This window comes from Phyllobates terribilis, unplaced genomic scaffold (genome assembly GCF_046119375.1).
Source record: "Phyllobates terribilis strain yellow unplaced genomic scaffold, ASM4611937v1 Scaffold_11__3_contigs__length_659146591, whole genome shotgun sequence".
NCBI lineage: Eukaryota > Metazoa > Chordata > Amphibia > Anura > Dendrobatidae > Phyllobates > Phyllobates terribilis.
The window spans coordinates 35,052,525-35,074,583 of NW_027362771.1; the positions used below are offsets into that span (position 1 = coordinate 35,052,525).

Genomic DNA, 22,059 nt, shown 5'->3' on the forward strand with positions numbered 1-22,059 from the left:
AACACAGCATATCCATTCTTTGCGCGTTTCCACCGCGAATTTGCGCCCATTGACTTGAATCGCAGCAAGTCCGCAGGTATAATATCTATACCTGCGGATTTGCTGCGTTTCAATTAAATCCAATGGGCGCAAATTCGCAGTGGAAACGCGCTGCGGGTGGTACCCAAGGCGGCATAGACGGACTACTGCTCCTCTCATCCAACTGCCACTCCCGTTGATAACAGGGAGAGCGGCTCAGCTGGGGGGGTGGGGTGGGCAGTATTCTGTTCTGCCGAGTCGGCGTGCCCGTGGTAAAAAAAAAAAAAATGAAAGTAAGAAAAAAACCACACTACTCACTGGTCCGGTGCCCCCCGGCAATACACTGCGGGAAGCGCGCTCATCCCAGCAGTGTACTGTGCTACTAGCACCTGCGGTCACGTGAGCCATCAGCTGATCGCTCACGTGACTTCACTGTGGGAACATTTTGAAGAATGTTTCCATGGTGGAGAGCTCACCGGGGCTGATCAGCTGATCTTCAGATGATGAACCCCAGTGACCTCACTCCTGCAGCAGCAATGTATACCGATAGGAGTGATTTTACACTCCTGTCAGTATACATTGCTGTCTTCTACAGCAATGTCATCAGTGATTGCTGATGTCACTGCTGTAGAAGGGACACGGATCACCGAGGGACAATCGTTGGCGGTAATCGTGGACTGCGTCATGATGGCGGACATGTGAGGGATATGGTTGTTTGTTATTTTACTTTTTTCAGAAGAAGATCGAAGGCTTCGGACAGAGTACAATAAAAAATGTGTTTATTTGATTAAAATACTTTATTCTGGTCTTGTCTTTTATTGAAAAGGCAGCGATAGCTTTACTACGCAATTAGTAACAGGGGCATCTTATAGACACCCTCGAATACCAACCTGGGCTTCACGTACAAGGCTGATGTGAACCCCAAGCCCATAGCTACAGGGCAGTGGGAAGAGCGGAGGCTAAACGCCAGATTTGGCGCATCTCATGGATGCGCCATATCTGGGACTGCTGAGGGGTGATATTAATAGTCACGGAGGGGGCTAGTATTCATGGCCTCTTTCCTGGCTATTAATATCAGCCCGCAGCTGTCTAGTTTAATCTTTTTCTGGTTAGATTTTATAGGGGGACCCCACGTCCATTTTTCTCAGTGGTCCCCCTGTAATCTAGCCAGTAAGGGCTAAACAAACCGCTGTGGGCTGATATTAATAGCCAGGGAACATTGTTGGCCAATGGCCCCTTCCCCGGCTACTAATATCAGTCCCCAGCGGTCGGCTTTCCCTCTGCTTGTTTTAAAAATGACGGGAGTCCACGTCTTTTTTTTTCTTTAATTTTAGGCCCTGTGCTCACGATCCGGTCGTAGCAGCGCTTTGGACGCATATTTTTTGCTGTGTCCAAAACGCTGCATTCTATTTAACGCAGGTAAATCCACATGTGTTCACTGAAACATGCATATTTACCAAATTCAATACATTCTAGTGGTCAAATTTCTGTTGCCCAGACTAGCGACTCTGCAAGAGAATTTGACATGCTGTGGTCCTAAAAGACACGCCGCACGTCAGTGTCCGAGGGTGATCCGTAGACTCTGATGCATGCATAGTGGACATGGGATTTCTAGAGATCCCATCCACTATGTTGTAACATCTGGACGCTGCGGGTTTGACACTGTAAGCACGTAGCGTCAAACCTGCAGCGGCTCCTGACCGCGGGCACGTACCCAAACTCACCAGCAGCATGTCAATTTCTATAGCGGACATACTAGTCTCCACTGCAGATTTTGACCGATTGAAGTGTCATTATATGCAGTGAATTCACATGTACCGACAACAAAAGTGCAGCATTAGAACACAGCGCTTTGGACGCAGCAAAAATACGCTGTGTCCAAAGCACTGCCGAGTGCTATCCCTGGGGACGTAGCTAAAGAAACAGCTGTGAGCAGTTAATAATGGCCAGGGACCATGTTAATGGCACCTTCCTAGGCTAAAAATAGCAGCTCACAGTTACCCCAGAAATTACATGAATGGAAATGCTAATGACATTGGGCAAATGGGATTAGCTGACACATAGCTCTTTTGTTTGGTGATGACAAGGTGTCAAACCCTTTCATTACCAAACCTAATTAAAGTAAAGTAAAGAGCTAAATAAACACACAGACACAGAGCAAACACTTTGTTTGAAATACAACATACATTATTTAAATCATTTAAATTAACCAATATACTCCCCTCAATTCTGACGGTAATCCAAGGGTTTAAGCAATGTTCCAAATTATTTTATTTAGCTCCAAAAAGCATTCATTGATTTACAAAAACGTTTAAAAAAAAAAGCATAAAAAAAACACAGCAAAACCGCATGTTTTTTCCTGCCAAGGAGATGCACAAACGCTCAGAAAATTTCTGCTTCAAATCCTGAACGTACGCACATAGCCTAAGTGTCAGACAGGTTACTCTAACCAACAAGGCTTGACCAGATGTCCTATAAAATTTTCCAAGAGGCGTTACCCTATAAAACTGCGTCAATCTGAAAAAACGAGGATACTCACATTCAGGCCACAGCCCCACTATGAGTATTTGGTCAGTATTTTTTCTCAGGCGTGGAGCCAAAACCAGGAGTGGGTGATAAATGCAGAATTGGTGACTTGCTTCTATTCTACCTTTGCTCTGATTGTTCCTCACCTGGTTTTGGCTCCCACTCCTGAGAAAAAATACTGACCGAACACTGATAGTTGGTGTGAGGTCACGGCCCCACTATCACAAACAAATTGAATCTGAAAGAGTCCCCCTTTGCCCATATCTACCATCTCATCATGCCCAAACCTAATGAAATCATACGCAAGCATTGGGGTCATTCCACATCAAGTGGACCAGTTTTAAAAATAGTCCCCACTCGACCTTCTCCGATTTTGTTGAAAATTTATAAGGATGTACATGTATGTTTGAAAAGAGGTTCTGTAAATTTTTAGGGCCAGATCTCAAATACATTGGGCACTGTTGACCTTTCACTGGAGGTTCCACCAAGCCTGCGGCTTCAGCTAAGAGGATTTTGCAAACTTTGGCACATAGCCATTAGAGTTCTATACTGGCTATGATGCTGAAATTTGGCATACTAGCTCAACGTTTGCTGCTAAACACGATAAAATTATTACCGGCTATGACAAAACAATATTTCGGCCACAATTTTGTGTCAAAGTAGCTTGCAAAACGCGTCGCATAAAATTTATGCCAAACTTTGCCCATATATAACTCAAGACCAAAAACCAATAGTAACTGGTGCTTTGCTCTGTACACCAAACATCTACATGACTTTGCATTGCTGCAATATCACGGTCAAACCATATGTATTTGTGGAAATATTCACACCCACATATGATGAAAAACTTAATAAAAACGAATTTTACCTATTTTTAGGTCAAATTTCTCAAAAAGGGTACCCCTAAAATATATTAATTCTGATATCATTAGAAAGAGCACATTTTTTCTCTACAAGGAATATTTTTTTTTTTTTTTTTTTTTGGAGTCTCTCAGTTTAAGAAAAGAAAAATGCCACTGAACCTTTTTCAAGGTATCGGATTGCTGGAGGAGTGAGACGCCAGGAGAAACAACGCAGTGGAACTAAGGCAGGTGTGCCATTTGGAAACCTGCCTTAGTTCCACTGCGCAGATGGGGTGGCAACCACCCTAAAGGAGTCCTACTGGATTTATTATCTGCAAACCCTTACTCCCCATGGCCTCAACTAGGAGCTTGATATACGAATATGATTTATCACCCCCACCTAGAACCATTGACTAGCTACACATTTTCTTTATTTCCCATTCTCTTCATTTCCTTGGGTTAACTACATTTCGCTCCCTCTCCACACTACTCCCCATACACAACTTATATTGTGATCTGTCCCTTCCTTTCTTCTCACACCAACTGGTGGACATTTGCTGTAAAGGCCTTCTCACAACTATGCATCACCATGGAGACATATCATCCAGGCACCTCCTATGTCTGGTGAAGAGTTTGGTGTATGGGAACCACTGCTTATCTGACAGCATTGTTAGTGCCCGATACCCAACACGTCAATCACCAGGTAACCATCCGTCATTATTTTGGCCGGTATACAATATGCTTGTTGCATGATACTGGTTTTTACCATCATAGCTATATTGTACTTCAATTTACCTTGATATGCTGCCAGTATGCCTTCCATGTCTGAGAACACATACCTTAGCCCTCCTCTATAAACCTGTTTCACTGTAAGTCTATAATTATGACTATCAGTTTTAGTCCTATCCCTTCAAGGAATTCTGCTTATAATATGCATGTCTTTTACATTTATTCCTGTGCTATTGAATCCCAAGGAAGCTGCATGCTCCACATGGTTTTCCAAATGGCAGCTGCTCATATGTACATTGTAATTCTCTCACAATATGCCTTGTTAGGCTGCGTGCCCACATCAGGAATAGCAGCGTTTTGGACAGCTCATCTCCTCTGCATCCAAAACGCTGCGTTGTACATTACAAGCACATTGGATGGGATTTATAGAAATCCCATGCCCACTGTGCTTCTATTTGTTTCCACGTCACAATGAAGATGTGAACAGGGTCTAAGAGGTAACTGCCAAGTAATAGTTTACACATGGTACGTCAATTAGCAGAACAGATTGGTGCTATTTGCCACTGTAAACCTATCCATCCCAACCTATACTTCCAAGGAAAGGCTGAAATGATTAACAGTCTTATGTAATGAAAAATTAATCGGACAACAGTAAAAGGGAACAAGAGCTTACAATCAAAATGGAAAGCATGGTAATAGGTGAATAGTGCAAATTTTTGCAAAGGAGAGCAAATTACTTTGGTAATGGGAAACATCTCCTACATTTAGAATGCAAACCATTATGGTATATAGGTATATATGGATTTGTATGCATCACAGAAATATTGAAAGTTGATACAGTTTGCAGATTGAAAAAAAAAGTCACATTCAAGTCTGTGGGTCTGTGGGAAAAAAAAAAAAAGCAAAAATGGACAGAACAGAAATGACATCTATGTTGCATTTTATGGTTAGGATAAGCTTGGGAACAGTCATCTTGTTTTTTTGAATATGAGAAAAATGGATGCCACCTTGATAGTAAAAACAGAGTCAAGGACAAAAAAAAAAAAAAAATAGTTGCGATAGAAGTTACTGATCAAAAAAATCAGATTTTCTACAACACAAAAAAAAAACCCTGACTTAAGAAGGGGACCTAAGCCGCAATAACCTGTCACCCTGCCGACACATATCAAGTGATGTGTGTGACAAGTTGAGGGTGACGAATAATGGAAGTTTCTAATGGTAAAAAGGCTTTGGACACAAATATTCAACCAGAAGGCAATAAGAAAACCTTTACCTTTGACATCCTGCTGAGGATCGGCACAAATCCTGCACGGCCACCACGGACGTCGACCCAGTTTTGCCCACACAACATCCCCTTCTTCAAAGATGTGGACAGGTAATTTTCCCCTTGGTTGTGTCTGGTTAGAGAGGGAATAAAATTCATTTAACATGAAAAACAAGTTCTCCAGCAAAGCCCAAAACATCCTGTGGAGGTGATCTTAGGTCAGGTGAAACAAGGACAGTGAAAATCCACAAGTGAAATCAAAGTAAGGTCTCATGCACACGACTGAAAATAGGGCAAGTGCCATCGATCGTTTTACTGAATAGCACTCATTCCCATGTTATTCTTTGGGGCCGTGCACATGTGCGATTTTTCCCTCAGATCGAGTCGGTCCAAGGAGAGAAGAAGAAAAATCACAGCATAAACTACCATAATCGCATCTGATTATTGTATTGCACTCAGACATACATGTTTATGGGTCCATGGGAAAATTAAAGAGGAAAACAAAAAAAAAAAAAAAAAGGACCACGTGTGTGATCAGATTTTCACGGACAGAATAAATGCAGAAGATGAAGAATTTTTTTTTCTCCTCATTAGCATAAGTCAGCCTGATTGTCTTAGATGACAGAAAAACGGTTGTGTGACCCTCGCTTAGAGAGTATAGAACCATAGAGAAAAACTGTAGGAAAATAAAGCACCGTATAAAATTAAAATGGGAAAGAAAAAAGGATCAAAACACCAGAATTGCAGTTTTTACAGTTGGCGTACTTCCACCCCCCAAAAATACTATGAAAATCAAAACACCGTATGTACCCCAAAACGGTATCAATAAAAACATCAGCTCAGCGTGCAAACCTCTGTAGTGTCATAGTAGTCGTACCGACCTGTAGAATAATAGTGCCAGGCTATTTTTACTGCCTAATGAATGTCACATACATATATCGGTCAGACATGTCTGCTTATTAAATATTCCTCTATAAGGCCACATTCACACATTCAGTATATTACATCAGTGTTTGTAAGCCAAAACCAGGAGTGAAACAATCAGAGGAAAAGTATAATAGAAACACGTCACCACTTCTGTATTTATCACCCACTCCTGGTTTTAGCTTAAAAATACTGAGGTAACCAAATACTGAACGTGTGCATGTTGCTAATGCATTTTTCCCCCGAATCAATTTGAGTCATTCTATGGAATGAATGTAGATGAATAAACACATGCAATGAGAATGGTAGCCCTACAGAATAGCAAAACAGGAAGCATTCCCAAAATACTTCTGTGAATCGCAGGGCTGTAGAGTCAGAGTTGGTATAAAATGGACCAACTCCCAAAATATATGATAAATTGGGTTCAGTAGTATAATGTAGTATGTAATGTGAATATTTTCATAAGAACTTGGGAAAGTTATGAAATGTCCTATAAAATGTTCTATTCCTCATCTAAGGATCTCGGCTTTTAGTTGAGATGAATCTGTGCTGCACTTTATGTACACGCTCAGTAGTGAGATGAATCTGTGCTGCACTTTATGTACACGCTCAGTAGTGAGATGAATCTGTGCTGCACTTTATGTACACGCTCAGTAGTGAGGCATTGAGATGAATCTGTGCTGCACTTTATGTACACGCTCAGTAGTGAGATGAATCTGTGCTGCACTTTATGTACACGCTCAGTAGTGAGGCAGTGAGATGAATCTGTGCTGCACTTTATGTACACGCTCAGTAGTGAGGCATTGAGATGAATCTGTGCTGCACTTTATGTACACGCTCAGTAGTGAGGCAGTGAGATGAATGTGCTGCACTTTATGTACACGCTCAGTAGTGAGATGAATCTGTGCTGCACTTTATGTACACGCTCAGTAGTGAGATGAATCTGTGCTGCACTTTATGTACACGCTCAGTAGTGAGGCAGTGAGATGAATCTGTGCTGCACTTTATGTACACGCTCAGTAGTGAGATGAATCTGTGCTGCACTTTATGTACACGCTCAGTAGTGAGATGAATCTGTGCTGCACTTTATGTACACTCTCAGTAGTGAGATGAATCTGTGCTGCACTTTATGTACACGCTCAGTAGTGAGGCATTGAGATGAATCTGTGCTGCACTTTATGTACACGCTCAGTAGTGAGATGAATCTGTGCTGCACTTTATGTACACTCTCAGTAGTGAGGCATTGAGATGAATCTGTGCTGCACTTTATGTACACGCTCAGTAGTGAGGCATTGAGATGAATCTGTGCTGCACTTTATGTACACGCTCAGTAGTGAGGCAGTGAGATGAATCTGTGCTGCACTTTATATACACGCTCAGTAGTGAGGCAGTGAGATGAATCTGTGCTGCACTTTATATACACGCTCAGTAGTGAGGCAGTGAGATGAATCTGTGCTGCACTTTATGTACACGCTCAGTAGTGAGGCAGTGAGATGAATCTGTGCTGCACTTTATGTACATGCTCAGTAGTGAGGCAGTGAGATGAATCTGTGCTGCACTTTATGTACATGCTCAGTAGTGAGACAGTGAGATGAATCTGTGCTGCACTTTATGTACACGCTCAGTAGTGAGATGAATCTGTGCTGCACTTTATGTACACGCTCAGTAGTGAGATGAATCTGTGCTACACTTTATGTACATGCTCAGTAGTGAGGCATTGAGATGAATCTGTGCTGCACTTTATGTACATGCTCAGTAGTGAGGCATTGAGATGAATCTGTGCTGCACTTTATGTACACGCTCAGTAGTGAGGCAGTGAGATGAATCTGTGCTGCACTTTATGTACACGCTCAGTAGTGAGTCCGTGCTGTGGAGTCAGGAGTCAGGGAAACTGAGGAGTCGGAGGTTTGGCCCTGTGTAATTTGTAGTACTCAACTGCACATATTTTATTACAACCCACTTCTGGAGCAAGTTACTAGGATTTTTACCAAATTATGTTTCGCATGACATTTCCAATTCAACTACAAGTGCAGCAAAACCTTTTAGGGCAAATCGAAAAGTAACAGATTTGCTTTGGATTTTCCTCAATGAATCCACAACAAAATCCACATTACATGAATATTTTCTACATTCACGTCCCACATTTACATGCACCCTAAGGGTATTGTGTCCACGCTGTGTTTCTCCCAAGCAGTTTAGTTACAGAAAAAAATGCAGCATATTACAGTACCAGAAAGTGATTAAGATTTATTAAGTTTCATGTTCATGCTGCTAATTTTTTTTTCTTGCAGATTTGAAGCAGATTCAGATCTGCAACATGTCATTTCTTTCAGCATCTTTTACCCATTTAATTGAATGGGGGAATAAAAGCGTACAAACTTATGTTACGCAGCGTTTTTCCTGCAAACACCCCAGTATTTGCAGAAGATTTTTCAGCTGAAAATACCGAACATGTGCACATACTTGGATGGACAACCAAAACTGCAGGATTAGTAATGCAGCCAAGATTGCAGTACATGCCCAGCCCAGTAATCGGTAGCTCCAAATCAACCTTCATTCACATTAGGGTATGTGCACAAAATGCAGAAATGAAGCAGAAAATTTCTGCATCTCCCTGGCAGAAAAAACGCATGCAGATTGTGCATGCATTTTTCCTGCAGAATACATGCGGATTCACATGCGTTTCCGCATGCAGATTGACAAGCGCTTTCCAGGCGATTTTAGCATCACCTGGAAAGTGCTTGACAACTAGGTCACACTATATAAATCCATGCAAACAGCATGGATTTATATAGTGTGACCCGAGAGTGTGTATATACTTACCTCCGATGGTCCGCGCTGTCCTGCTCACTCCGTTCTCCCTTGCCGGCAACTTTGAATTGAAAGACCTGCCGACGTCAGCGTCACGTGACCCGTTACATGACTCTGACGTCAGCGCAGGTCCTTCAACTCACTGCAAGTGCCGGGAACCAAGCAGGAGCGGTGGGCGGGCCGACAGATGGTAAGTATATATATATTTTTTATTTTATTCTTGTTTTACAGCTTTTTTAATGGTACCTGGGTGTGGAGGAGACTCTCCTCTTCTCCACACTCTGGTACCATCCGCACATTAGAAAGCGCCAATAACGCAAGTACAGATGCAGTCTTGCGGAATTGGCGCGTTCTAATGCAAGTCAATGGCGGCGAAAACGCCACGTTTACGCAAAATTAATTGACATGCTGCGGATTTTTGAGAGCAGCGTTTACGCTGCGGAAAAATCCGCATCATGGGCACAGCACATGCGGATTTCAATTGGGGAACATTGCTGCCCTTCTACCATGCGTTTTTCATGCGTTTCCGCAACTGCAAAAACGCCGCGGAAACGCATTAAATATGCATCGTGTGAACTCAGCCTTAAGCTATCACTGCAGGTACTACAGTGGCACAAGACACCGCACTTGTGCAGAATGCAACACTTCTAATCCCCCACTAATTTATTATTCACACGTATTTGTCAGTATAGGAGTAAGATTCTTAGGGTGTGTTCACACGTGAAAAAAAAAATATAAATCAGTGCAGATTTTGTTGTGGATCTGCAATTTTTGTATGGAATGAAGCTCATTCTGTTGCAGATCTCTCTAGGAATTGCAAAGGGCCAAATCTACACAAATAATGGATGAGCTGCAGATTTAAGAATCTCCAGCACAGGTCCACTGCTTCACAGAAATTATCCACAGCACAGATTTGTTTTTTGAACCCTCATTCACTTTGCTGCAACATGCTATGGATTTTTCCACCCTCCCAAACCTGGACAGAAAATCCATTACTTGTGAACCAGCCCTTAAAGGGGCATTCAAGTTTGGAAGTTATACACTATCCACAGAAGGTAGCTTCCCGATAGCTGAGGGACCGATTGCTGGAACCCCCATGGACCCCGAGGGCTCTAAAGAGTCCATTGTTGAACAGCGATTGATAATATGCATTGCCGCTCTATACATTCTTAAATGCTGAAAAACAACCAAGCACAGCGCTAGGCTATCTCCAGTGATCTTGAGTAAAAATGGAGTGGCAGTGCGCAATATTGACCACCGCTCCAATTTACATGGGGCTATTCAGAGACCTGGTCCTTGGGATCAGTGCAGGCCATAGCAGTTAGACCCTTAGCAATTGGGAAATTATCACCCATCTTAATGATAGATGATAACTTCCAAACTTGTGAACACCCCTTTAAAGAGGTTATTCAAACTTCGAAAAATGTGGCAGTTTTTTTCCAAAAATATTGCCACGATTGGTCCCATTTTGGGTGTAGCATTGCAGCTCAGCCCAATTACAGACAGTGGAGAGCAGCCACAAAATTACCTAGCCCATTGCGGCACTATTTTTGAAAGAATGCAAGCATATTATTCTAATCCTAAACAAACCAGTCAAATATGTTTGCGAACCAAAGCCAGAAATCAGTTCAAATCATTTTTTTCTATGTTGACACAAATCTGACCAATATAGGGGGAAATCACAGCATCTAGGTCCTGACCATCAGATGGGGGGCTATTAAATCACCAGAGTACAGCTGTGCTATGCTGGTCGGGCAAATCTCATAGAAGAAGTGAATGAGTAAGAGAAGCCATAACTCAGGAGTTAGGCCAGCAGTAATGCTTGCTTTGCTACTCTGTTTCCGTTACTTCTATTCATTTTCATGACAGTCATACCAAAATGTTAGCACAGCTGTTATGGCTCGTTCACACGTTGTCACATGTCAATTCTTTCAGCGCTTTGATCCATTCAAATAAATGGTTAAAAAGAATGCAAGTAATTTCTAGAAAAAAAAAGCAGCAGAAACATGCATATTTTATGCAGCTTTTTTCCTTACAACATTCTGGTTTTTGCAGCAGAAATAACTGCTGCAAATACTAGTGTGCACATACCCTTAAGCTGTTTCATAACAGTATCTTGGTGGAAATAACACTTTAAAGTGAACCTGACAGATGGTATATGCTGCCCAGTCCGTGGCCAGCCAGGACTGGATGTATGATCACAGTCACGTATGTTTTACTCTGAAACGCTGCACCACACTTAATATCCTGCCTGCTGATACAGATCTCTGCCTACGTGCGTGTATAGGTACCCGTCAGTCAGGCTGTGTACCCACGATGCAGATTTAATGCGGAAATGTCGCTGCAGAAACAGCTTGTTAAGATGTCTGCCATGTTCCCCAATGATAATCTGCATGTTCTGTGCACACGCTGCAGAAATTTCCGCTGCAGATTATGATTGCGGAAAAATCCGCAGCACAACCAATTTGGGCGCGATTTAGCCGCGAAATCGCACCCATTGACTTGAATCGAACCGCATAACATCCGCATGTATACATGTGGATATTATGCGGTTCAATGCGCAGATGGTACCCAGGTCTGGAGAAGAGGAGACTCATCCGACCTGGGCACCATCGTACCTGCAAGTTAAAGAATTATAACGTAAAAAGAAAAAAAAACATAAAAAAAAAACCCACCTTATTCTCACCTCTCCGGCGACCCTCGGTCTCCTCCCGGCGGCGTTCCTCTCTCCTCGGCGACCCGCAGTGAACTGGCAGGAACTGCGGTGACGTCAGTGGTCGCGTGACCATCAGCTGACTAAATGACGTCACCACAGGTCCTGCCAGTACACCGCGGGACACCGAGGAGAGAGGATAGCCGGAGAGGTGAATATAAGGTTTTTTTTTAATTTTATTTTTATTTACACTATATGCACCATTTGAAGCAGAAATCTCCTCATAAGTTGGTCACACAAAATTAATCCATGCCAGTTGCATGGATTTGTATTGTGTGACCAACTTGTCAAGCCCTTTTACAAGTGATGATCAAAATCGCTTGAAAAAACGCATGCAAAAACGCATGTAAAAACGCTGAAAGAAATGCATGTAAAGGCTGTGTGCCCACGTAGCGTTTTTCAAGCGTTTATGCTGCGGAATTTCCGCAGCGGAAACGCTTGTGAAACGCTAGGTAATCCGCACCACATGGTCCCCAAGGGGATTCCGCATGTTCTATGCACATGCTGCGGATTTTTCTGCAGCGTTTATGCTGCGTACAAAAATCCGCAGCATGTCTTTTAATTTTGCGGAAGTGCAGCGGAACTCCCGCCATTGACTTGCATTGAGACGCACAGAAACCGCGACTGTACATTTTTACAAGCGGCTTCTATGCGTCTCTATGTGCGGATGGTACCCAGTTCTGGAGGAGAGGAGACTCTCATCCAGACCTGGGTACCATTGTACCTGTAAAAAAAGAATAAAACAACAAATAAAGTTTATATTCATCTTTCCGAAGGCTTCTCTCTGAATGCCAGCAGCGCTGAAGGACCTTCGGTGACGTCACAGTCATGTGACCGCAGGCCCTTCACCGCTCTGTCTCGCGATATGCCGGCAGCCGGGAACCAGACAGGAACGAGCGCTGCAGCCACGTCGGGGCCTCGGGGGTGAGTATAGCTTTATTTGTTTTAATTTTTACGGTTCACACTGTATAAATCCATGCTGTTTGCATGGATTTATACAGTGTAACCTAGTTGTCAAGCACTTTCCAAGTGATGCTATCGCCTGGAAAGCGCTGGTCAATCTGCATGCGGAAACGCATGTGAACCCGCATGTGGATCCGCATGTATTCTGCAGGAAAAACGCATGCACAATCTGCATGCGTTTTTTTCTGCCAGGGAGATGCAGAAATGCTGCAGAAATTTTCTGCTTCATTTCTGCATCGTGGGCACATAGCCAAAAGCTGCATGTGTTTTTTTCTGCCAAGGAGATGCAGAAATGCTCAGGAAATTTCTGCTTCAAATCTGCATCGTGGGCACTAAGCCTCACTGTTAGCAGACGGAAACCCGCCCTTTTCTACTAGTATGCCGCATGGCTCTATCCCCGGCGAGTATTAAGGCTGTGTGCACACAATGCGTTTTTTTATGCGTTTCTGCAGCTGCGGAAACGCATTAAAAACGCATGGTAGAAGGGCAGCAATGTTCCCCAATGGAAATCCGCATGTGCTGTGCCCATGATGCGGATTTTTCCCCAGCGTTTATGCTGCGCTCAAAAATCCGCAGCATGTCCATTAATTTTGCGGAAACGCAGCGTTTTCGCCGCCATTGACTTGCATTAGAACGCGCCAATACAGCAAGACTGCATTTTTACTTGCGCTATTGGCGCGTTCTAATGTACGGATGGTACCCGGGTGTGGAGGAGAGGAGAGTCTCATCCACACCCAGGTACCATAAAAAAATATCTGTAAAAAAAAAGAATAAAATATAAAATAAATGTATACTTACCTTCTGTCGGCCCGCGCTGCGCTCCTGCTTGGTTCCCGGCACTGGCAGTGAGTTGAAGGACCTGCGCTGACGTCAGAGTCATGTGACGGGTCACGTGACGCTGACGTCGGCAGGTCTTTCAATTCAATGTTGCCAGCAAGGGAGAACGGAGTGTAAAGCAGGACACCGGGGGCCATCGGAGGGTAAAGTATACATTTATTTTTATCATTCTCTCGGGTCACACTATATAAATCCATGCCGTTTGCATGGATTTATATAGTGTGACCTAGTTGTCACAAGCACTTTCCAGGTGATGCTAAAATCGCCTGGAAAGCGCTTGTCAATCCACATGCGGAAACGCATGTGAATCCGCATGTATTCCGCAGGAAAAACGCATGTACAATCCGCATGCGTTTTTCTGCCAGGGAGATGCAGAAATGATGCAGAAATTTTCTGCTTCATATCTGCATCGTGTGCACATACCCTTAGTGTGCTTTTCTCTGAGTTACCGCAGCATTTTAGAGTAAAATATAGTGAAGAAAATCAGGCACTCAGAGGAGAAAATGAGATTTATTAGTAAAGCAATCCAAAAACAGTGACGTTTCGGTCTAAGGGTATGTGCACACGATGCAGAAAATTTCTGCATCTCCCTGACAGAAAAAACGCATGCGTTTTTCCTGCGGATTCACATGCGTTTCCGCATGCGGATTGACAAGCGCTTTCCAGGCGATTTTAGCATCACTTGGAAAATGCTAGTGACAACTAGGTCACACTATATAAATCCATGCAAACAGCATGGATTTATATAGTGTGACCCGAGAGAGTAGTAAAAATAAAAAATAAATGTATACTTTACCCTCCGATGGCCCCCGGTGTCCTGCTTTACACTCCGTTCTCCCTTACCGGCAACATTGAATTGAAAGACCTGCCGACGTCAGCGTCACGTGACCCGTCACATGACTCTGACGTCAGCGCAGGTCCTTCAATTCATTGTAAAGTGCCGGGAACCAAGCAGGAGCGCAGCGCGGGCCGACAGAAGGTAAGTATACATTTATTTTTTTTTTATTCTTTTTTTACAGCTTTTTTATGGTACCTGGGTGTGGAGGAGAGTCATCTTATCCACACCCGGGTACCATCCGCACATTAGAACGCGCCAATAACGCAAGTACAGATGCAGTCTTGCGGAATTGGCACGTTCTAATGCAAGTCAATGGCGGCGAAAACGCTGCGTTTAAGCAAAATTAATTGACATGCTGCGGATCTTTGAGCGCAGCGTTTACGCTGCGGAAAAATCCGCATCATGGGCACAGCACATGCGGATTTCAATTGGGGAACATTGCTGCCCTTCTACCATGCGTTTTTAATGTGTTTCTGCGGCGTTTACGCAGCTGCAAAAACACAGCGGAAACGCATTAAAAATGCATCGTGTGAACTCAGCCTTAAGGACCTTCTAGGATGGAGATCAAATTCTATTCCCCACAGCGCTGTTACATAAAGTGAACCATATGAAATCTGTCTGAAGAAGGTTCTTTAAACCAAAACGTCACCGTTTTTGGATTGCTTTACTAATCAATCTGATTTTCTCTGCAACTATAAGTGCTGGATTTTTTCTTCATTCAGTACATGGAGTGGCATCCTATCCTGGCACCATATTTTTATACAGAGTGACGTACATCCCATACAGCCAGTGGGGGATACATGCTGCCCACAGAATGGGCAGCATGTATCAGGTTCACTTTAACCTGTAGCTAAAATTGCATGTGTGTTATATGTTTACCCTATACATGGAAATGATTAGAATCAGCAAATTCTAAGGAACCTGCAGACTTGACAATCCACACAAAAAAAATTGGTAGCAAATAGTTTTGGAAAACTTCATTTACATGCATTATACTATAATGCGTTGCAAAATAGTTGGAAAAAAATCTGCTACTTCTGAACATGTTTCTTTTGAAAAAGAAACATTAGAAAACAGAAGGAGAGATGTAGTCCACTTTAATTTTGGCGGTTCTCTACAGAATTAATCAGTTACAAGAATGTGAAAGTCTAAAAGCCTCATTTATGTTATGCCTCTACATAACACTTTAGTGCTTATATTCAGAGATGAAGATGTACTGCGTATTAACAGTACAGTCATGGTGAATGAGCTTTAATAAAATCTTACGCATGCACTTTGAAGGAAACAAGCACTGTAAAATTTAGAGGTGCTGTGTATCTTGCATTTCAAGTTATACAGTGGATTTTTGCTGCAGGTTTCAACATTTGTAATGTATCGAGTAAAATTAGTGGCAAATTCAAAGCATTAGGCCAGGGCCCCACTATCAGTATTCGGTCAGTATTTTTCTCAGGAGTGGGAGTTAAAACCAATACTAATACCAAAACAAATACTGACCAAATACTGATAGTGGGGCCATGGCTTTAGCAAAAGTAATTGTGGCCTTTAACAAGTGCAATTTTTTTGTCTGACAACCCCTTTAATCTGCCCCTCTTGCTGCACATGAGAAAAACTGATGAAACATGGTAAAAATTGACACTAACCAAAAATGGATAAAAATCCAATCAAGCACAGTAATAAAAAAGTTTGTTATGTTTGTTGCACGCAAAAAATAAATCTGAATGCAGACCTCAGCCTCATTCAGAAGTCTGAATTTCACATACACAATTTTTCAGGCAGTTTCATCAGAATTTTGGACCCAATTTTCATTAGTATTTGGTCAGTGTTTCAACAGTGATTTTCAGATATGAATAAATTACAAGCTTCCCCTATACATTACAATATTAATAATGGGCAATACACAAATTGTACATAGATGCCATCTGCACGCTGGTCATGATTTTTACAGACCCATAGACTTATATAGGGGATTTTGATCTGCGATGAAGATGAAAAATGGACATGTCTCCATGTTTGTTTGTTTTTTTTGTGGGTACATGGTCCGCAAAAAAAAAAAAAACACGGATATGAGAATAGCACTATAGACTTTTACAGCTATCCTATCAGTGAAAATCGCAGGCAGAACATGTCCATGAATCATGGACGTCTAAACAAGGCCATGTATAAGGGTACAGCCATACAGCAAACCTGGTCACCTCTGCCAACCACAAAGGCCTATTGCCACATCGCTTTTGTTTCACAACTGTGCAGCCACTGGTCCACAGGGAGTGGGCAGAGAATTGGCCATGTGCCCGCCACATCATCTGGCCATACCTTTAGTGTATACTAACACATGGCTAATTTGTTGAAACCCATGCGCATGCTACAGAAATGTCCTCATTTAGATGTAGCAAGTTTTAAACACCAATCTGCCTCGTTAAGGCTGTGTGCCCACGATGCGTTTTTCAAGCGTTTACGCTGCGGAATTTCCGCAGCGTAAACGCTTGGGAAACCTTCCCCCATGGTCTCCAATGCAAATCTGCACTTTCAATGCCCATGCTGTGTATTTTTCCCCAGCGTTTATGCTGCGCTCAAAAATACACAGCATGTCCATTAATTTTGCGGAAGCGCAGCGTAATCGCCGCCATTGACTTGCATTAGAATGCGCCAATTCCGCAAGACTGCATCTGTACTTGCGTAATTGGCGCGTTCTAATGTGCGGATGGCACCCGGGCCTGGAGGAGAGAAGACTCATCCAGACCTGGATACCATAGAATCTGTAAAAAAAAAAAAAAGAATTTAAAGTAAAAAATAAAGTTTATACTCACCTTCCGATGTCCTCCCGGTGTTTTGTCCACGCCGTCCAGTCTCTTGCAACGCTCGCGCTGTTGTGAAGGACCTGCCATGACGTCACTGAGTCATGTGACCCATCACATGACTCAATGACGTCACCGCAGGTCCTTCACAACAGTGCGAGCATTGCAAGAGACCGGACGCAGCAGAGATGACACCGGGAAGACATCGGAAGGTGAGTATAAACTTTTTTTTACCATTCTTATTCTTTTTGTTTAACTATTACTTGGTCACACTATATAAATCCATGCCAGTTGCATGGATTTATATTGTGTGACCAACTAGTCAAGCACTTTTCCAAGTGATGCTCAAAATCGCTTGGAAAACGGCTTGAAAAAAAACGCATGTAAATCTGCATGCGTTTTTTTCTGCCAGAGAGGCAAAAACGCTCTGCATCAAATCTGCTACGTGGGCACATAGCCTAATGTTTCCTATAAGCACAAGCTCACTGAACCAATGCATGATCATATAGTCACCACATATATACTGAGCCAAATAAGCTTCAGCAAGAGGGTAGGTAAGGTCATCAATTTTAGATTGATGGGGGTCTGACTATTGGGACCCACACAGATCATCAGTTTGTATACGGCGCTGTGCTCCGCAGAGCGATACGTCCCCTCCATTGTTTCCACTGCTCCGTACAGCACAGCTTCCCATTTTTAGTAACAGTAATGTTCAGTCGCAGTTATTTTAATGACACAAGGCTATACCGAGCAAAGCTGCTACTAAAAATAAGAAGCTGCTGTAAGCACAATGTAAACAATGAAGGGGGTGCATCACTCGAGAAGCGCTGTGACCCCTACAAGTAGCTGATTGGGGGAGTGCCAAGTCACACCCACAACAATATAAAATGAATGACCCATTTTGAAGATCAGCCGTCTTGGAGGTTTCTGTGACCCTGTCACCTATTGGGAAGGTGACCCTTTGAAGCAGCAAAGTCAAACATTTTGAACAGGTTCGATTTTACTGCCAAACTGTAAAACCCTCCCAAAATCCCAAATTTTGCTTACATCTTGTAATTCCAAGTTCCCAGAAGAAAATTCATGGTTTCCTTCAAAGTCTTCTAGATCTTCCTTTGGAGACATAGATTCATCTCCAGCATGCATCAGAGAATGTGGACCTTGGCCACCAAGTTCACCATCCAACTGAGCAAGAGATAACAGATTGTCAGACTTTGGACTGGCATGAGATCCATTTGGAATTTCGGGATCTTGAATCATCGCTAAAAAAGAGGTTTTCTGCTCCCCATCTTTACTATTCATTGGATTCTCAGCCTCATGCCTCCAATCTAAGGGAACTAAATCCTCTAATTCTGTATCAAAACCTGGAGGGGTGCCAATTTTGGAAGCAGTTTCCCGAACATTTTCCACCACTGAAGGCTGTTGTCCATACACAGGCAATGCCATGCCAAATTCATGTCCATCTAGGTTATAATTCAGGGGATCCAGGCTATATTGGGGCTCCACGTGATATGAATCAGTAGGGTGCATGCCATTTTTTAACGGTTTACTGATCTTCAAGGATCCGTCTGGATAGGAGTGGTCGGGATCAGGTCTGGCGGGTAGAATTGCAGGCTCACTATTATAGAGGTAAGGTGGAGACGTCGGTTCTGGTCTTTTCATATCGTGAGATCCATTCATGCCTTCCAGATCCATCATGGAGGCAATGTCTTGAAGCCTTCGTAGAGGAATGTAATGGGAAGAGGGATCCTGCCCATAACCCGGTGGATGGCTTTGCAGCGGGGAAGTCAGTGGCACGCTGCAGCCGTTCCGTGGCTCGGGGTCTCGGCCCCTCTTATATGGGGCATCTGGATCAATGTAATAGCCGGGAGCACTGCTGAGCCTGCCTAGGTCACAGGCTTCATCCATCCTGTGCAGGCATGAACCTAGGCATAGAAAAGACACATGAGCTGCAGGCAAACAATGGAGGATGCTAAACATTCACATACAAAGGCTGCACTAGTTCCCGGAGCACATACCCACTAAGTGCAATCACGTCCCCTAGCCAAAATGGCAGCTCCCCACAGCTGCGGCGGCGGAGGCAGAGGCCTACATGAGCAGGGTCTGGCTCTGCCGGTGAGCGCACAGCCTGGCACTAGCGGGAAGGAGGGGGCAGCACCATACGCTCCGCCGCCATGTGAGCGCGGGTCATGCGAGCGCCGGCCGGGCTAATCCCGAGCACCGGCTTTGTCCTGCACACAGGCAGCCCAAGCACAGCCACACGTCGCCAGCACGCGTCTGCACGGCGGCCCGGCACCTCTGCGGTGTGCTGCAGGCTCCCCAGCCGGACTGCAGCAGTGGAGGATGGAGATGTGTGCCCCCCGGCCTTACCGTGCGCCTGCCCCTCATCACATAGCGCTAGGCCCGCAGCGGTCTGCACTACCTCCCCCGGCCGCACTGCACGCAGCGGCCACTGCTGGCTGCTTTCTTGCCTCAGAACGGAGGGCGTGCGGAGCCTGCGTGGGGGAGGGGAGGCTGCAGTCAGGAGGCAGCTGAGGCAGTCGTCGGGAGGCTGCTCTGCTGTGGGGGAGGGGTGGCACTGCTCGCCGGGCACTGGGGGCAGCACACACACGGGAAGGGGCAGGTAGCCTCTGGGAAGGTCTCTATGGTAGTGCAATAGCACAGACAATATCAAAATGGCGGTCCGGGCGCGGCCTGTCCCCTCTCCTTCATTGCTGACTGGTGGCCGCCACTCTCACACCTTGTCTCCATTATGTCCGGCCTGTCATGTACTGCTGTGTACATGGCTGACTAGTGTCGTCCATTCCTCACTGTGAGCATGCCCTGGCCTAATGAATAAACATGAGCAGCTGCCTGTCATGGAGGCAGCCACCTAGAGGTCGCCTTGCCTTGTGCAGCATTAGACCCAAGCACAGCACCCGGCTCCTGCTGGCCTGACCCTGCACACTGCTCCTGCTGGCCTGGCCCTGCACACTGCTCCTGCTGGCCTGGCCCTGCACACTGCTCCTGCTGGCCTGGCCCTGCACACTGCTCCTGCTGGCCTGGCCCTGCACACTGCTCCTGCTGGCCTGACCCTGCACACTGCTCCTGCTGGCCTGGCCCTGCACACTGCTCCTGCTGGCCTGGCCCTGCACACTGCTCCTGCTGGCCTGACCCTGCACACTGCTCCTGCTGGCCTGGCCCTGCACACTGCTCCTGCTGGCCTGACCCTGCACACTGCTCCTGCTGGCCTGGCCCTGCACACTGCTCCTGCTGGCCTGGCCCTGCACACTGCTCCTGCTGGCCTGACCCTGCACACTGCTCCTGCTGGCCTGACCCTGCACACTGCTCCTGCTGGCCTGGCCCTGCACACTGCTCCTGCTGGCCTGGCCCTGCACACTGCTCCTGCTGGCCTGACCCTGCACACTGCTCCTGCTGGCCTGGCCCTGCACACTGCTCCTGCTGGCCTGACCCTGCACACTGCTCCTGCTGGCCTGACCCTGCACACTGCTCCTGCTGGCCTGGCCCTGCACACTGCTCCTGCTGGCCTGGCCCTGCACACTGCTCCTGCTGGCCTGGCCCTGCACACTGCTCCTGCTGGCCTGACCCTGCACACTGCTCCTGCTGGCCTGGCCCTGCACACTGCTCCTGCTGGCCTGACCCTGCACACTGCTCCTGCTGGCCTGACCCTGCACACTGCTCCTGCTGGCCTGACCCTGCACACTGCTCCTGCTGGCCTGGCCCTGCACACTGCTCCTGCTGGCCTGGCCCTGCACACTGCTCCTGCTGGCCTGGCCCTGCACACTGCTCCTGCTGGCCTGACCCTGCACACTGCTCCTGCTGGCCTGGCCCTGCACACTGCTCCTGCTGGCCTGGCCCCGCACACTGCTCCTGCTGGCCTGACCCCGCACGCTGCTCCTGCTGGCCTGACCCCGCACGCTGCTCCTGCTGGCCTGACCCCGCACGCTGCTCCTGCTGGCCTGGCCCCGCACATTGCTCCTGCTGGCCTGACCCCGCACGCTGCTCCTGCTGGCCTGACCCCGCACGCTGCTCCTGCTGGCCTGACCCCGCACGCTGCTCCTGCTGGCCTGACCCCGCACGCTGCTCCTGCTGGCCTGACCCCGCACGCTGCTCCTGCTGGCCTGACCCCGCACGCTGCTCCTGCTGGCCTGGCCCCGCACGCTGCTCCTGCTGGCCTGGCCCCGCACGCTGCTCCTGCTGGCCTGACCCCGCACGCTGCTCCTGCTGGCCTGACCCCGCACGCTGCTCCTGCTGGCCTGACCCCGCACGCTGCTCCTGCTGGCCTGGCCCCGCACGCTGCTCCTGCTGGCCTGGCCCCGCACGCTGCTCCTGCTGGCCTGGCCCCGCACGCTGCTCCTGCTGGCCTGGCCCCGCACGCTGCTCCTGCTGGCCTGGCCCCGCACGCTGCTCCTGCTGGCCTGGCCCCGCACGCTGCTCCTGCTGGCCTGGCCCCGCACGCTGCTCCTGCTGGCCTGGCCCCGCACGCTGCTCCTGCTGGCCTGGCCCCGCACGCTGCTCCTGCTGGCCTGGCCCCGCACGCTGCTCCTGCTGGCCTGGCCCCGCACGCTGCTCCTGCACACTGCTCCTGCTGGCCTGGCCCTGCACACTGCTCCTGCTGGCCTGGCCCTGCACACTGCTCCTGCACACTGCTCCTGCTGGCCTGGCCCTGCACACTGCTCCTGCACACTGCTCCTGCTGGCCTGGCCCTGCACACTGCTCCTGCTGGCCTGACCCTGCACACTGCTCCTGCTGGCCTGGCCCTGCACACTGCTCCTGCTGGCCTGACCCTGCACACTGCTCCTGCT

General features: G+C 46.4%; 1 protein-coding gene across 3 annotated transcripts in view; it reads right to left on the reverse strand.

Moving 5' to 3' along the window:
- The window catches only part of NSD1 (nuclear receptor binding SET domain protein 1), an 81,552-nt gene extending 61,462 nt beyond the window's left edge, over positions 1-20,090 (reverse strand). Inside the window, exons 1-3 of one of the 3 annotated variants that reach the window (XM_073651192.1) lie at positions 19,995-20,090; positions 18,305-19,179; positions 5,389-5,512 (exon numbers count right to left, since the gene is read on the reverse strand). In XM_073651192.1, coding sequence (XP_073507293.1) covers positions 5,389-5,512; positions 18,305-19,162 — 982 coding nt within the window. In that variant the 5' untranslated portion in view covers positions 19,163-19,179; positions 19,995-20,090. Of the gene's footprint in view, positions 1-5,388; positions 5,513-18,304; positions 19,180-19,272; positions 19,578-19,624; positions 19,883-19,994 lie in introns of those variants that run through there. The other 2 variants (XM_073651190.1, XM_073651191.1) reach the window with 2 other exon arrangements.
- Between the last annotated feature and the right edge of the window lie 1,969 nt (positions 20,091-22,059).